Source organism: Balearica regulorum, chromosome 5 (genome assembly GCF_011004875.1).
Source record: "Balearica regulorum gibbericeps isolate bBalReg1 chromosome 5, bBalReg1.pri, whole genome shotgun sequence".
Lineage (NCBI taxonomy): Eukaryota > Metazoa > Chordata > Aves > Gruiformes > Gruidae > Balearica > Balearica regulorum.
Window position 1 is genome coordinate 40,170,263 of NC_046188.1, and position 17,460 is coordinate 40,187,722.

Below are 17,460 nucleotides of genomic sequence, written 5' to 3' on the forward strand. Positions count from 1 at the left end.
TCACCAGCTTGCTTTCGTATTCAATGTACTTTAACAACTGCTGATGCCAGGGCAACTTATTGTGGAAAGAAGAGCTGGACTGCTGAGCCAAACAGAAGAAAAGTTGGTTCCAGATCAATAATCCAGATCACTGCAGCAGAGAAGTTACTCTGAATATCAAATCAGACACCCAAAGTACTGAGCTCCTACACCCTCCTAAGGCTCTAGGATCTTTCAGACTGCTTTGCAGGACAGAACTCAGGAGTGATTCAGACAAGCAAGTCACTCAGGAGCACAAGAATGTCCTGAAATCCAGCTAGTCTAACATTGTGTCTCACAAGACTTGATAATGGGTAAGAAAGAACTTGGACACGAAAAGAGTAAATGTTTCCTAGTATGGTTTACCGGCTTTCTCTAGTCAGATGTCAACGGACTTTCCAAGCAGTGGTTGCATCTAGACACTCACGTTTGGTAGAGAACCAGTGGATCTGTCCTCTAGGAGGTTGTTTAACGCCTTTGTGAACCTAGTTATAATTTTGGATCCTGCAACATCCTGTTACAATAAATTCCATGTGGGGGGAGGGGGTGTGGAGAGAAACAAAACCAAAAAACCAAACCAATAAAAAAAAAAACCCCTTCCTTTCATTGAATATGCTTGTATGTCATGGGTGTTCCTTGCTCTTGTGCACTTGTCGTCTTTAACCAATGCTGAGCATAGGGATGATACTCTCAAAGAACCACCCACAACAATCCCCTTATCAGTAGTCAAATTTACTTCCCTTGAGCAAGTTCCATTAAGACATTTAAAGTCAGAGTGAGTGTAGTAAGTGTGTTGAAGTACTAATCCCCATTGGGCTCAAGTCCCACTTCTCCATTTTGCTTCTCATCTCTAATGAAGTTGGCATGGGACCACGTGCTGCTGCATGTGCAAAGGACTCATGTTTCCATAGCTGTGTCTGCTCCCACATTGCCCAAGAGCTCCACATGTCTGAGATGAACAGCAGAGGGTAAATACACAACCTTCCTTAAATTGCACAGCAATGTCAATTACGAATGAAAACTTTGTATGTCTAACCTAAGGCAAGAGGCATATCTCTCCAGCCCCTTCTCTATTTTGCCATTTTAGTATCAGAGACTCGTTTACACTTTTGTTATACATCTTAGAAGAAAATTCTCTTCTAGAAATAATAGGTTTTACTCCATCACAGATTAAAATCATGGTTAAGCCTTCTTTTATAGTTTTAACTACATTTCTGTTAGCAACTGTCATCCGGCCCCCCATGCAGTCACTCCACCCAAGCTGAGCTGAACTGAAGGTGAAGGTCTGCAGCAGGAAAACCAGAGAACTTTACAGCTAAAGTCCTCTCTAAGGAGGACACAAAAACTCATACCACACTGCCATGGAACACATTTAGATCTGAAGTTTCCTTGTCACCCATACTTGGAAATCTATTGTACCTAACATAACAAGTTTCCTAGATCCGAGCCATAATAAAAGTAGAATAAAAGAGGCAAAACACAAAAACTGCTAAAATTACATTCCTGCCTATAATTTCTTGGAAACAATGTTATTAAAACAATAACATGTTAAAAGCTTAGGAACAAAAATCCATAAAATAGAATGGAGTTTCCAATGACCTGTACTCATACAACTTTAACTCTGCCTCCAGGAAAAACAAACACATCGAGTGAATCAGACATTTTTACCACATTTTCCTCCTTTTAAAACTCTTTATGAACCCTTTAAGGTTTACTAATATTCATGGAAGCAGCACACAAAGACAGAGTTGTGCCAGGATGACACAATAGCTCAAAACAAAAACCAAGAGTGTTTGGCATAGTATTCATCAAATCGCCTTCATTTGCTAGTCTTACACTGTCATTTTGACTTGCATTGGTACTTTTGTTGTTGTGTTTTGAAATCTTACTCTTTGCTTGGCCTGATTCTGAATATTTGTAATAACTAAAATACATTTTTTGCAAACAAGAAAGATACCATCATATAAATAAATTTATGAATTCTCAGACTTGTCTGAGAACGAGCACACGACAATATCTTCTGACATACAACCACTAAATCAATAAAGAGGATATAAATTTAACACACTTTTCAATGAATGGAAAAATAAGCTACAAGATTTGTAACAGCACATCCAGATATATACCAGCATAAAACTGCAAACATCTGAAACAAATTGGTCTTCAAGGAAAAGCGGTCAAAACAAACAAGTGGGAAAAAACCCCACTATTTCCCTAAAAGCATTAGTTAACATTGGCAATACAAGTTCAGAAAACATTTTAAAAAGATAATGCTTACAAGAATTCAAACTAACATCTGAAATCAGAAGGAGAAATGGCGAAGCAAGTTAAAACAAGATTTGTAACCTTTTAAGCAACCCTGAACTTCTAAAACACAAAACTGAGACCATTTTAGGTAATTGATCTTAAGGACAGAATATCAGATCAATCATTAAACCAGGAAACAGAACAGATCTGTCAGATCTGCCCACCTCAACACAGCTTCTAAAATTTGGCAGTTGTGTTTTAACTGTAAAAAAACTGAGTTCCTATCCAGAGATAGATTCACACACAAGTCTTATGGGTGCATGCATAAAGCCCCAGGTCCTACCATTAGGTCATTACATCAGAATTTCAGTGTATATTGAAAACAAACCAGAGAGAGAAACCTATAAAGCAGCTTTCTTCCTTTAACTACAGCCTATAAGAAAAATCTGAGAAGAATAACCTGCACCACAGTACAGTGCTGCCACCAAACTTCACATCTCTGCAGAGCTCCTCACAATCACTCCCAGAAAGGCAGTGCATGAATGCAAAGAAGTGCAGCTGGCTTACCCCAGCAACTCAACTGCAACAGGCTATTAGAAAAAGCAGCTGGAAACTCCCTGCTTTTGCTCCAGGAGAAACTTTTGTTGATATTCCCCAATGTTTGTTGCTACCAAGTGAGAAAAAGGATTGGGTAGCTCCCTTTCAGGAAGGGAAACTCTCTTCTATGAAACCCTTGACAATAGCAGAGCCGTGAGAGGGGCCCTAAATTATCATAATCCAAACCCTGTTTCTGCTAAGATCAGATGTCTAATTCAGGCTGGAGGGGACCTCAGGAGGTCATTACTCCCTCCCAGCTCTCAGAGGCCTCCAAACAAGAGAGAAGATTTTGATCATAAGCAGGTGCTCAGAAAGAATCAAGGTCGACCTAAGTCCAAGCAGCTCTAGTTTCCTACCTTAGTTTGTCTCCTATACCTTTTCTTCTGCATGACTTCCCACGGAAAATGTCATTTATGCCATTACTCAAGTGTACCACATATAACTTAAAATCCATAATGCAACTGCATAGCCATATTTGACAGAGAAATAAGTACCTCTAAAACATAAATTTCCTAAAAGTTTGGTGAAAATAAACAGCAGAGTAGAAAAGAAAGACTGTAATGACCTTTCTGAGGAAAAAGCTTGTCTCTTGTCCACTCCACACAGCCACCAAGACACAGTGCTAAGGTGAGCAGTCATGCCCATGCTTGCAAGCTCCTAAGCATGCTGGCTGGTGCAGGATAGCACACACACTGCTTCCTACCCGAAAGACAGAAGATGTGGGTAAGCACTGGATAATGGCAGGCAGACATCTCAGAAATTAGACTTCATTAATTCTACTGCTCAAAGAATTACTTGTTACTATGTAAACGTTTCATAGTAGCTTGGGAGAGTTTTCCGAAGAGGGCTGTGTCAATGGATTAGTTTATAAAATTGCATAATTCATACTAGTAGTTACAAGCTGGTATTCAGGAATAAGTTGACCCAGCAAACATGTAAATATATTTATCATTATTGTCCTCAGTAATGTCCTAGACTTCAGCCAAGCTGACAGTGGACATCAGCATTTTCAGGATCAGAGTCCTACAGAGGCTCAAGCCCAAGCTAAGTGACCTGACAGCAGATGCAGGGAGGGCAAAATAAAGTAGGGAACAGAAACACCCCAAGGATTTAAGGTTAGATTCCAACACTCCTCCTCAGCTTCTGCTAGTTTTGATCTTATTCCCCACGCTGGGTACAGGTCTGGCTCAACCAAAGGAAAGCGTTTGCATTAGGGGTGTTTTCTAAACTGAAGGTTTTTGTACCTGCTTATTTGCCTTGGCTGCAGTACCACCTATGGGTTCTGCTGAGATTTGTTCTATTAGGCTCTGTACACACCCATGAAAATAGTGTCCCTGCAATGAATATCTTTTTCAGACCAAAGTTATCCTGCTCCTTCCCACCACTGACAAAGGAATTCAAGGACAGTACTGTCATGGGTTTGTAGAGAGCTTAACAGAAGGAGTCTCAACAGGACCTACAGGTCGCTGCAATGAAGGGTGGAGGCTGCCCGTGTCTATTACAGGACTCTTTCCTGAAAGAGGGAAAGAGAAAAGAGTTAAATCCTATTTAACAACCCTACCCAAAGAGAGAGACCCTATTTCAAAGGTTTGAAGACAGAGGTAGAAAAAAATATAAGGGGATGGGAGATAATCTGATTTGACTGGACTCCTCCCTAACCCAAGAGGCAATACCAACTGAAATATTGCTATTACCAGATAAGTTACCCTTGTAGATGACAGCTGAGTTACCTGAAACTGCTGAAAGCAGAAGACTAGACAGCCCACTAACCTGTTTGCTAGCTGAAAAACTACTTTTGCAAGAACTTGAAACTAATAAAGACTTCAAGGTAAATGCAATGGCTGCAGAAATAACACTAATTTAAGAGTGTCATGTAGCACTTAAAGAGAACAGTAAACAATGAAGCCGAAATTATTATTCTGTATCCTAAGTAGCTTTCAAGTTCTCCATGGATGTTAATTTGACCACACAGCTAGAAATTGCCACCCCAATGTCACAGCCATAGCAGCAAAGACCACATCCAGGTGAAGAGACTTGCCCAGAAGACAGCAAGGCAGTGAGCAAGTTCATGTTGTAACTATTAATCTTCCTCAATACTCAGGGTAACTAGATTACCTGCCTGGACACTACTTTATACAACTGTCCTTTTAAGAAGAGCATTTACAAACTTACTTGTATTACAGTTCCTCTCTTCCTAGAAAATAGTTACTCTGGTTATTTTCCCAATTGCAGGGTGTTTTGACAGGCAGACCAAGGCACTGTAAAAATTCTGCCTTTATGCACTCCTACAGCAAGGCATTAACAACCCAGGTGAAAAAGTAAAAGGTGTACTGCAGCAACATCTGCCTCCCAGTGACCCCTGCAGAAGTGAGAAAGTGGAGGAGATGGAAAGGACAGAAGGGCTGTAGGACAGCAAGCTGCCAGCTCCCTTTTCTTTCCCGAATGCACCCCAAAGCACTGACATCCTGCTCCTGCTGGCTGCACCCAGGAGCCCAAAGGGATTCATTGGATAAGTGGAAAGAGGGGTACAGCAGAGGAAGTACCAGAACATCCCCTTCCCCCCATCAACCCCAGCTGTTCAGGAACTCCTCAAATTGAACAGTGGGTAATTCCAGAGTGGCTTGCTGCCAGCTTTCTCACCTGTGACATGCTCTCCTTTGCTTCCAGACCTGCACTTATTTCAGCATATAGACAAAAGAGACAGGAATCAGGCAAGAGATTTGACTTTAATTACAGCCCAGGAGAGCTGCATCATGAAGAAGGTGCAAGAGCAGTTCCAGAGAAAAGCAGTATTTCTAAGTGGCTATGTTCAATTTAGCTAAGATTCAGCCAAAGGCTGTTAAAGGAACTCTGCATTTGTTGAACGGATGGCTCCTCTCCCATTTCTAAAAATATTCTTCAAAATACTAGTGTATGTCCACTGGAAGAAAGAACAGTCCTAACCAGCCATTGCTTAGTAGTTTCTCTACTACTTTATTCCAAGGACGGAAAAACAGTGCATTTTAGTGTAGGAGATGGAACTGCAAAACTGATAACAGACTGAGATGGGAGGAATATTGAAAAATAGCAAAGTAGTAAGAGAAAAATTCCTGGATTGTAGGACAGCAAACTCCCAAAAATACTTTGGCAAGAAAACCTCTCTGAAGCACAAAGGAGAAGAAAACTTATCAATGATACAACAAGAGTGATGAGGGATAGAAATGATATATCCTGATCCTACAGAACACACTGACCTAAAAAACTTGGATCCTTCTATACTAATTCTTCCTCCTTTACATTTATGGCAAATATACCAGCTGTGACTCTTCAGCTTACAGGATATGGACTAAAATTCCCAGAAACTTACAGCTGACTCTGCTACTCTACAGCACAAAACAAAAACATTCCCCCAACAGCATATCAAGCAAGAGTATCATAGGAACTAGTACTATTTGCTAGACAATTGCTTTTCTACTATAGCAAGCAAGCAATAAGATTTAAGAGGTTGTGATCTTCTCTTAGAAGACATACATCAGCTTGCATTGACTGACAAAGAATACTTGACTAGAAAAAGCATTCCTAATTACTCTCCATTCTCTCATCCCTAGACTCTGGTCAGGTTCAAACCAGTAGGTAATAAGGAAAAATCACAGTACTTTCATTAGTCAACTTTCATCACGGTCAACGACTCAATTTCCAGATGGAGACTGGTGACAAAAGGTGTCCTTCAGGGGTCTGTATTGGGACCACTACTGTTTAATATCTCCATCAATGACACAGACAGTGGGATTGAGTGCACCCTCAGCAAGCTTGCAGACAACACCAAGCTGAATGGAGCGGTTGACACACTTGAGGGATGGGATGCAATCCAGAGGGACCTGGACAAGCTTGCAAAGTGGACCTCTGTGAACCTCATGAGGTTCAACAAGGCCAAGTGCAAGGTCCTGCACATGGGTCGGGGCAACCCCTGGTATCAATACAGGCTGGGGGTGAAGGGATTGAGAGCAGCTCTGCAGAGAAGGAGTTGGGGGTACCGGTAGATGAAAAGCTGGACGTGACCTAACAATGTGCATTTGCAGCCCAGAAAGCCAATCGTATCCTGGGCTGCATCAAAAGAAGTGTGACCAGCAGGGCAAGGGAGGGGATTCTGCCCCTCTACTCCGCTCTTGTGAGACCCCACCTGGAGTACTGCATCCAGCTCTGGGGGCCCCAACATAAGACAGACACAGACCCACTGGAGTGGGTTCAGAGGAGGGCCACAAAGATGATCAGAGGGCTGGAGCACCTCTCCTATGAAGAAAGGCTGAAAGAGTTGGGGTTGTTCAGCCTGGAGAAGAGAAGGCTCCAGGGAGACCTTATAGCAGCCAGATCTAGTTGGAGATGTCCCTGCTCATGGCAGGAGGGCTGGACTAGATGGCCTATAAAGATCCCTTCCAACCCCAACTATTCTATAATTCTATGATCAGGTTTACAGTGGGAGTGAGAAAAGCAAGGCAGCTAGCACCTCTAAAGAGTTATCGCTCTGTAACTTTTTAACATGAGGGCACAGAGGTGGACACATGGACTGTTACACTGCTAGAGGCTGGTTATTTAATGATCGTATAAAATGGACCGCATTTAAATAAGGCCTGTGGGTCATTCTGCATCATCTAAACTGACTGCAAAGCATTACACAGATCCTGCCCAGTATTGCTGAAGGAAAGAGCTTAATGCTTTAGGTGTCTAACCCTGCTAGCAGGAACAAAAAGAACTCAATAAATGGGGCTGGATTTAGGAAATTGAGATATCTATTGGCAAAATAAAAAGACTCTGCTAACTGAAGAAAGGGAGCTCATAGTGGGTATCTCAGGGGAGATCCAGTAGTAAATGTATGCTCCTTTTTCCCACATAAAATTATATTGGTGAGGATATTATTTTTGTGACTAGCTAGAAGAAAAACTTTCTTTTCTTCCCATCTCCTTAGTAAGACAAGCTAGAAAGTTGGTACCTTTTATTTTTCTTTGCAACCCAGAGACTGGGTAATTTCTTGTGACAGAGCTAGCTTCTGGTCAAAGATCAGTGAACTCTTTAAGGCAGAGTGATAACAATCAAGTATGCCCCCTATATTCTGGGGTCAATGAAAGACTTTCTCTACTTCTATAAAGTATGCGTGCTGAGTCCTTAATTAGGGCTTTGGACAAAGTGTTATCATAGAAGCCACTAGTGACACTACAACCAAGTTCTGATCCTGTGGTAAGAACTCTCTGCTCCCCAAGATAAAATATCAAATTGTTATTATGCGTTGTTAAACATTTCTTCTCCCCTACCTCAAAAGTCGTAGTAAATAGAGTTCACTGCACAACTGATACGTAACTCTCTCCTTTACGCTAAAGAGCTCTATTGCAAAGGTGTTGTATAAAGACAAAGCAAAAATGGATACTGTTCCAGAAACTGCATAAACATAAGTACAAGAGACAAAGACAGATATAGGCAAGTGGAAAAGTTCAGGAGACAGTGAGACACTATCAGGACTCGAAACACTCTGCTAACGGCAGTTGTGTTTTTATTGGTTTATTTTGCTGTGTTTTTCTTAATAGATCCACAAGTATAGCGGAGTTTTAAAAAAGATCAGTGAATTGGTTCTGTAAGTTCTTAAGGGAAGAGTCTCCTGTGTGCAAGGGACAGCACTAGTGACAGTACAATGATGCTTATTTGAAAACTCAGCAAGTTAGAGATAAGAAAGGAAAGCTGACATCTTGACAGAGCAGATCAGGAGATTCAGTTGGGGAATTTGCGCACATGAAAAAAACAAGGCACGCAGTTTGAGTCTAACGCAGGAAAGAGGAGATGTGGAAGGTGTAACGAGAGCAGTGAGAAGACTGAAGCAATTGACTGAGGAAGTAATCCCCACGATATCATTCTGAGTAGAGATGAGCAAGGAAGATAGACTATGTCAGAGCCAATTAACGAACAGATGCCGCAGTTATCAAGAACAATTTGATTCAAGTCTCAGATTTAGATATGCAATAGATAAGGCCAAAAGTTTAAGACTGTGTAAAGGGAAACTGCATGATACAGCCTGAGAAAAAGGACCTAGAATGGGATCTAAACTACAGGTGATGCCAACTTGTAAAACATGGACAAGATTTGTTTTCTGATAGAAGTAGTCAATGAGGTCTTAGGAGGGACGATAAGTCCTGGAAGAAGGAAAGGAAATTTGTGGTGTAGGTCAAGATGTCTGGGGACTACCTCACAAGAGTCGCAAATCATCACACTGTGTGCTGTGTGAGACAGCTGGGGTTGGACTCCATGAGGAACACCCTCTCTCTGGTTGTTCCACAGACTTGCGGCACGAACTTGGATTTAACCTTTAACAGCATTTTCTTAACATGAGATAACCAACTTCTTTTTGAGGAGCTCAGATATAGTGCTGTTATGATGAACGTCACAGAGAAGCTTGCATTTCACAGATACAAACTTAAGCTACCATCAGTTCTCTACAAAAAACTGCTCCACAAGCGGTGGCTTAAAATGGGACCTTTCCTGACTAAGTGGATTTGAAACAAGCACAAGAAGTCCTCAGCTTTCTGAGCTTATAGTTATATCTGCAAAGCACAAAAAGCACCAAACTACATCTGAGCAGGCCAGCACATCTGTGCAACATGGCATAAAGACAATTATGCAGATCTCAGAATTGTCATAGTCGTATCAGCGCAGTACTGAGCCCAAGCTGAGAATCTCCACCTGAGAATCTCCACCTCTCAGCAAAACTAACTTGGTCAGGCACAGCTCCTTATGGATTAATCTACATTGCTTCTGGACCTGAAACTACCTCAGTCATTCCTTACACGCTATAAATGTCCTTCAGTTTCAGAGCTACCACCTCCAAGAGGCCAACAGGAACAATGAGATGAAACATTGAGCTTAACAACTCTAAGTTCCAAAGGAAACTAAAAAAGAAATCTCTGCCTTGTGTTTCCATCCCATTGAACCACTTTGAAGTTAGAGGTTTGTAAATGCACATACATCAGCAAGTATCTCAATCCATCATGTTTGCTCAGCAGCATAACTAGTTCTGCCTAATTTTATAGGACTAGTATTTAACATTGCTATTGCAGAATCTACCACTGATAGCAAGTCAGCAGTTTCCTCTCTTATTTCCTAACTAACGCAACAATCTTCAAGGTCCAAAGGTCAGAAAACAGACAGTTAAAGACAGCTGGACTCCATAAGTCTGATAAATCCTTCTCCTGTCTGCTCAAGCTTAAAAAGCCACACACCCTCAAACCCTGAATCTCCACAATTCAAGTTATTACTGTTTTGGCATTTTTGGACAAAAAGTTGGTTTAAATAAAGAACATTCTAAGGATTTCTCTGCAGGTAATCAGCAAGAATCTTGCTAATAAGAAGCACAAAAGAAGAGACTGAGGATCACTTTCTTACAGCTAAATTGGCTGTTCAGTATTATCAAGAGCAAAAGATGCTACAGAAGTTGTCTTCAGAGCTAGCTAGTCATCTGACAGCCCTCTCTAAATACAGGTCCTCATGCTCAGTAGCAGAAACTTCACTATAATAGCAAGCACTCTTTAAGTTCCAGCTGCCAGAAAATATTTTAATTGAAAACTCTCAAACTGCTTTGACACTGGCTGTGAAATGTCACGTAAGTATTCAGCTATGAGGAAGAGAGGATCACTCCAGATGGAAGAGCTCTGATTCAACATCTTGGGAGCAAAGCAAGATTATTTTTGAAGAGCTTTTTCAACCCTGTTCTGATCAAACTGCTATGATCTGATAAAGAACCATTCCTGTACAATAAGGAAGTTGGCTTTATTGCCCATGACATTTAAATAGCAATGCACTTGCTTGCAAGAGGGAGCCAGAAGTCTGCCTCAATAAGACTTACAGATTCATGAGTATAAAGATAACCAGTACAACCACAGCCAGCCACAGCATCTGAGCAGCCTTCCAGGGCAGCCCTGTTCTGAGGCATTTCAGAGCTTGGTCTAGTGGCTAGATTAAGACTATTGACAAGTCTGCATCTTACAGTAATAGTTGCATCTGCCATGCATTACAAGGAAACATGTGCGCGCTTAGAAGAGGTGTACAAACTTAGGACTGCTACTATACCTGAAACTCAACCACTCAGTTTACAGCCCCTGATGTCCTGCGTAGTGTGTTTTCTACGTCAGTACATCATGAGGACTGTCATCCTTTTCTCCCTTTCTCTTCCAAAAGTCATGAGGATTTGTCAATCGGTACACTTGAACTCACCAAAATGTGACCCAAGCATCTTGCATTTATTCTATACTGTAGTACAATTACAGTGTACATATATATACACACTCTTCTATAGTATAGAATAGATGCAAGATACTTGGGTCACATTTCCTTGCAATGCATGGCAGACACATTGACTGTTACCATGACAGATACAAATAGCTAATCTATTAGCTATTTGTAATCAGAACATCATCACAATTCTTTTTGCCGCTGGTAGCATGAATACGTTAAATTAGAGCAACCAGATATTGAGTCTTCAGGTGACTAAACATTTTCTTTAAGTGTCTCCTGAATGAGGTTTAACACAAAGGATGCAAACTGAAAGCCAGAAGACGAAGCTGAATTTTTAGTTGCGTAACTAACCTGCTCTGTGACTTTCACACGTTGCTGTTTGTACATTTGTAAGGTATTTTTACATTGTAAAGTGCTTACACTCTGCAAATGTAAGGGTCGACAGAAGAGTTAATTAACTGCATATATTGAATGCTAGACTCTCTAACATAATGCCCCCTAAGAGGCTGTTCCTACTCAACTAGTATTTCTGTCATTATTACCAGCAGGCCTACCCCAAATTGATGTCCAATTTCCCCCTCTTTCTGCAAAAGGCTAACATGGAATAATATTTGTGACAAGCAATATAGTTTAACCATGGTGTTGGTTGGTTGGTAGGACTTGGATGGTACATTCTGGACCCTTATTTCTAACTTATCCCATTCCTAAAAATCAGATGGGTTTACTGGTGCTAAGAGAGGGTAGCAGGGGGCTATAGACTTGCATTAGCACTGCTTGGTACAGCGCCCACTCCTAGTCATATGGTAGGAGATTGGCTGCCAGCATTCCCATTTGTAGGATATCTACTGCAATACTCTCAGTTCAATTTTGTTCAGGAATGATCAGCATCCTGCACAGAGAGCTCTTATCTTAGTTGTGTGTGTCTCAGTACAGAGTCAATTCTTTCACCAGCTTCGCTTACCAAGCCTCTTAGAGGAAGCTCTTGTCACACATGAGGTTTTAATGAACTTGACCTTTTCAGGAACTCGCAAGCAAGGCCACTCCAAGGCACTGTGTCATTTTGGCCCAAGATACTCACTTAGTGCCGCTTAACTGGCTATCCTCATTTTGCTACCGTTGCTGCCAGTTACACTTCAAGTATTAATCATGCATCACAGCAGTCTGTTAGACTAAGATAGAAACTAAAGGATCTCACCCATTCCACTCAACCACAGCAGTTCTTACCTGAATCTCCTCAGTTTCATCCACCAAGAGGAAACTCACAACTTTCTCTGTCATCTTCCTTCTCTTGGTCTCCTCATCCATCCCCTCTTCCTCTTCCTGCTCTTGGGCTTTACCAGCATGGTACACAGTGACAGGGTGCTTCCTTCTGTTTCCCCCAGCATGTGTTCTCTTCTGACACTCCACGCAGAGGTTGATTTTGCAAACCTGGCACCTCACTGCTGCTATCTGCCTTGAGCCCGTCATACTGGCGTGCATTATGTTCCCATTGGCACCCTTGCAGGAGTCACAGTACGGGACATGGCCAGGTCTTATACGGGTCCGTTCGTGGTTCCGTAACCTTTCTGGCTGATGCAGCTCTTCTTCACAACGCTGGCACTGTAGGCTCCTGCACTCGTCACACTCAAAGATTGCTTCATCTGTCCCACTGCAAACATAGCTTTCCTGGCACAGGAGTGTCGTATTCTGTCCTTTCTCTGCAGTTTGTGTGTGGGCGCTCATCTTCAGATTTCTTTAGAGCAATGTTTTTCCCTCCTGTTTCTGTTTTGAACAACGATACGTGTAAGAGTCAGTTGCAAATTTACTATTTTCTCAGAGGAAAGAAACACAACAGGAATTCTGTTGGCACTTAATTTTAAATAATTAAGAGATGTTTCTGCAAGATTCATATACTGACCTGCCTCCCAGGAAGAGTCTTGTTAAGCACAGATAAAGTTTCTTTCTCCAAAATAAACTCAAACAATGTGGCTGCTTTCATGTGCTGTTATAGCCAAATGCTGGTATGCATTCTTTCTCTGCTTAGCTGTACAACGTACTTTCAGCGATGAGAAAAACCCCAGTCTGGTGCACTCCAGCTGCTAGGGCAAGTATTTCCCTGAAGCAGAGCACAGAGGGAGACGGTTGGTGACACAGAGGCAAATAAAGCATTAGAAATGCACAAGTGCACATACACACACACACACAGAGAACCGTGTCAATACTAGAAAATTCTCTGCTTTCACTCCCAAGCTAAGCTCCTCCTTCAGAGTTCACGGTATTTATTTGCTGGGAATTTCCTGATGTGCTTCGCCAGATAAACAGAAATCCGCTCTCTTTGTGCACTCCATCTAGTAACGCTGGGTAACGACCGCGCCGCGGCCGGGCTGACAAGACGACGGATTTTCTCCCTCTCCGACCCAAGTTGCCAACGCAGGCCCCCGAAACCAGCGCCCGCTAAGGGCAGGCTGCGCACCAAGCCGCCTTTGTCTCGACCTGCTGCCTCCCGGCTGCGCGGGGCCCCGGCCCTCCCGCCTCACCCCGGCCCTCGGCCGCCTCGCCTCCGCCTCGCCTCCCCTCGCTCCTTCCCAGCCCGCCCAGAGCCGCTCTCGCTCCGGGCTGACCCTCGGCGCCCCCCCCTCTCCCCAGCTGCTTTCGCAGACCCGGCGGGGAGCGATCGCCCGCGGCGGGCAGCCACCCGGCAGCGCTGCCCCGCGGGGGCCGGCACTTGTGGCTCGGCCGCTGCTGGGCCGGGCGGGGGCGGCGGGCGGCCCCCGCGACCCGGCCGTAGTTACGTAACGCCGGTGCTAGCCGGCGCCTCGCTCCCGCGCCCCGCACCTACCTGGGGCTGCGCCCGGCGCGGCGCCGTCTGATTCTAAGCAGCGGCCGGGGAGGAAGGGGGAAGTCCCCGGCTTCCGAGCGGCGGCAGCGGGCGGGGAGCTGCGGCGGGGCCGGGGCAGGGAACAAAGACGGCGCGCACGGGGCTACGCGAGCCGGGCTTTTGTTTACAAGCCGCCGGTCACCGTTCTTCCTCTTCCTCTCGCCGGCACCCGGTGACTAAGGAGTCGGGTCCCGGCCGCGGCTTCCTTCTCCCCCCTACCCCCTCCGTTCCCTGGGGGAGCGTCCCGGTTCTCCTCCCCCAGGGGTCGAGGCGGCGACCCGACCATGCAGGCGAGGCGCCCGGGAGGGCTGGGCAGGGCAGGACCCGCGCCCCCTTCGCCCGCTCCCCTCGTTGTCAGCCGGGATCAGCTGATCGCGGGGAACTTCAGGGTTATTTTCTCACCGCGGAGATGGGAAGGCGGCGGGAAGGAGGCGGGGCGGCGCTGGCACGCCGGGAGCTGTAGTCCGGGGGCCCGGCGCTGCCTCGTGGAGAACCGCCGGCGGATTCCGCGTCCCCGCAGGGCCCCGCCGTGGCGCTTGCCGGGAGGTGTAGTTCCCGGGACGGGAAGGGGCGGTGAGGCTCGACATGTTGTTCCCGGGGCGGAGCGGGGAGGTTAGCGGGGCAGAGGCGGCGGCGGGTGACCGCGGGGGTGCTGAGGCAGCTGCGCCTCCAGGGGCCTTACGAAGGCGCGGCGGCCGTGCCGTGAGGCGGTGCTCCCGCCGCCCGGCCCTGGGGCGGCCGTGGGGAGGCGCGGTGCGCCTGGCCCTGTCCCCGACCCCTGAGGTTTTCATTTCTTTTTGCTTTATTTTTGTCCCCCGCCCCGCGGCTGGCGGGCTCTCGGTGGCGCCGGCAGGCCTTGCCGGGCTCGCCTCAGGGCGGGCGGAGCTGCCGGGCACCCTGCGCTGGAGGGGTGGAAATAGCCCCTAGCAGGTGTTTGAGGGATGAAATTCGTAGCAAAGCTCTTTCCTTCCACCTCCTGGAGAGCGACCGAGGAGCCGCTCCCAGGCCTCCAGGTCTGGCAAATAAGCGGGTCACGGTGTCCGCCTGAGAGAGACCTAAGTGCCCAGCTCACTTGTGCCAACGCGCGTGTAAACGAAGTCTCGACAAGGAGTGCCATCGGTCACTGTCATTATTGCCCTTCTTTCTTTTTCGTGGCAGTACCCACAGCTGATGGGTGAACTGCCACCATTTATTTAGGTGAAAAAGGCCACTGATCTGAAATAGAGGCACACAACTGCCAAAAGACCCGACAGATTCGCAGTCAGAGACTGGAGCTGTGGAACAGGTGATGGATGCACAGGGAGATGGCCAGAGAAGCCCCAGGGTGAGGAAGAGACCTCAGCCAGCGATGGCTCCAGCGAGCCTGTGGCTCACGGTACTGCCTGGAAAGGGCAGGGTGCTACAAGGAAAGGGCATGTTTTTTATTGGCAGTGCATGTATATGAAAGTATATGATTTAGGTAATATGCAAAAATATTTTTGATGTAGCATAGCCAGTGTACAAGCAATTTCTGTTCTAAAATGACTGGAGTTTTTGGCCAGATGCTTGGACCAAGTGGTAACGGTTACCTCACTGGAGAAAGGTGATGCACTGTTTCACTTCAGTGGACGTGTTGATAACCATACACAGGCCTATAGGTATAAAATGCCCTGTTGTTTGGTCCCCGGGTTTGGTTGTATTCAAATAATTTTGAGAGGGAGCCAAATTACATATCTGAATATCCATGTAGACAGCAGTGATAGCGAGTTTATCTTTTGTAAGGTGAAGTATTATCACTACACAAAACTAAATCAGTAGGCCCAATTACCATGAAAATGAAGTATCAGTGAAGTTTCTAACTCTAGGAGTGGCCGAGGCCCTGTCAGAATTCAAGTGTATTGCTGAAGTACTTTTGTTCTACTAGATTCTACTATATATATTTGTGTAATTAGACATATATGTGGTTTATCTATTTCTCTTGTATACAGTTTAGTGATGATGAATGACTGAAGATTGGCACAGTAACTGTTTTCTCTGATTTCTTCTATACTATTATAATAATGTATTTTCACTCAGTAATTTGCAGAAAAGATTAATCAAAACGATTAACTAAATAGACTGACAGCTATAGGAATAAACTTTTGCTGAACCAAATGCCTTCAGAGTGAAAAATTCCTGGATAGTGGACATATTTAACACATACGGGGTAGAAACTTTGAAATCTCCCAGTGCTATTCATGGAGAGCCAAGGAATCAGATCAATGAGAGTTTGGCATCTAAGGGATCTTCCTCTAAGTGGCTGTATTTAGACTGGTAATGGAATAGAGGGAGCAATTAAAGGGTATGAGGAAGAGAAGACAAAATGTAATTACTCATTTTGTGATGTTAAAAAAAAGTACCCTTGAAGGCTACTTTTACTTAAAATATTACAAACATACAAAGTTGTGCTAGTTATTACTTTCTGCATAAAGCCTAAACTTTCATCCCCCACTGTTTCCTACTTCTTTTACAAAAAATGCGGCACTGCTGCTCCCGGAACAGGAATGTACGTACAGTGTTTCTGCACATGGTCCAAGCTGTGTTCCCCTGTCACAGTCAGGTCTTAGGGATTTGTTCATGGTTGTTTCCTCCACTTCCTATGAATTTCCTTGTTTACTTACTACATGTATACGGCATTTACATGTAGATTTAATTTCTCTTTTAGGTGCCTGGCTTATAACCATAAATTTGGTTTTGTTATATGTCAAAAATCAATTCCACCTGCTCCTTGAGAACAAGTTTTACTGGTTTCTGTGGGAGTAACAGCATATACTGAAGGGAGAGAAACGTGCGTTGGACAGAGCAGACAGGCAGTAAGGATCCAGGACTCCAGTGATTAGTCACAGTTTCATAAAGTCCGTACTCCTTCACTGCTGTAGTAGATCCTTTTTACCCAGTGACTTTGGAGCTGTGCAGTAGAACTCTCTTCTACCCCTAAAACATTTAAAATGTTGCATAGCGTAGAAACAATCTGACCCCTGTACACTGAGATGCTGCCTAGCGTGTTTGGAATGATTTCTCACACTTGAAAAAAAAATCTACAGACATAAAAAGTACCTCTTTTAATTTTGGCCTTAATTTTAAAAGCCCTCTACTGCACTCTTCTTCATTGGCTTGAGCATGAAACTCTGGAGTCTGCAGCAAGGAACTGAATACAGTGAACTGTGATCGGTATCTGGAAAGTGGGATTTCAGTTTCACAACCGAAGGATGAAAAGATAACATGGGCAGGTTTAGGGGTAGGTAATTCTAAAATTCAGTAGCAGAAAGAGTAGAGATGTGGAAGTAGCTATTTTTACTGGATGCTTCTGATGTTATTTTTCCTTGATTACGAAGGATACTGGAGGCCAAAGTTCATTATTTGTACAAGGAGAGTAAATGCAAAACAGTCTTTCTCTGGCTAAACAAAATAGATGAACATCTAAATCAGGAAAGCCTTTGAGATGTTTCTTGTAAATAAAAGGGCTTGTTACA

At 44.3% G+C, this 17,460-nt stretch overlaps 1 protein-coding gene and 1 long non-coding RNA gene across 8 annotated transcripts in view; one reads left to right on the plus strand and one right to left on the minus strand.

Moving 5' to 3' along the window:
• Positions 1-807, plus strand: part of LOC142602053 (uncharacterized) — a 17,175-nt gene extending 16,368 nt beyond the window's left edge. Inside the window, exon 3 of the long non-coding RNA XR_012835703.1 lies at positions 51-807. This is a non-coding gene — a long non-coding RNA (uncharacterized LOC142602053). The remainder of the gene's footprint in view (positions 1-50) is intronic.
• The window catches only part of ZFYVE1 (zinc finger FYVE-type containing 1), a 26,824-nt gene extending 12,344 nt beyond the window's left edge, over positions 1-14,480 (minus strand). For 2 of the 7 annotated variants that reach the window (XM_075754305.1, XM_075754311.1), the window contains exons 1-3: positions 13,931-14,364; positions 13,010-13,207; positions 12,337-12,873 (exon numbers count right to left, since the gene is read on the minus strand). In XM_075754305.1, coding sequence (XP_075610420.1) covers positions 12,337-12,834 — 498 coding nt within the window. In that variant the 5' untranslated portion in view covers positions 12,835-12,873; positions 13,010-13,207; positions 13,931-14,364. The other 5 variants (XM_075754309.1, XM_075754308.1, XM_075754312.1 and 2 more) reach the window with 5 other exon arrangements.
• Positions 14,481-17,460: the final 2,980 nt, after the last annotated feature.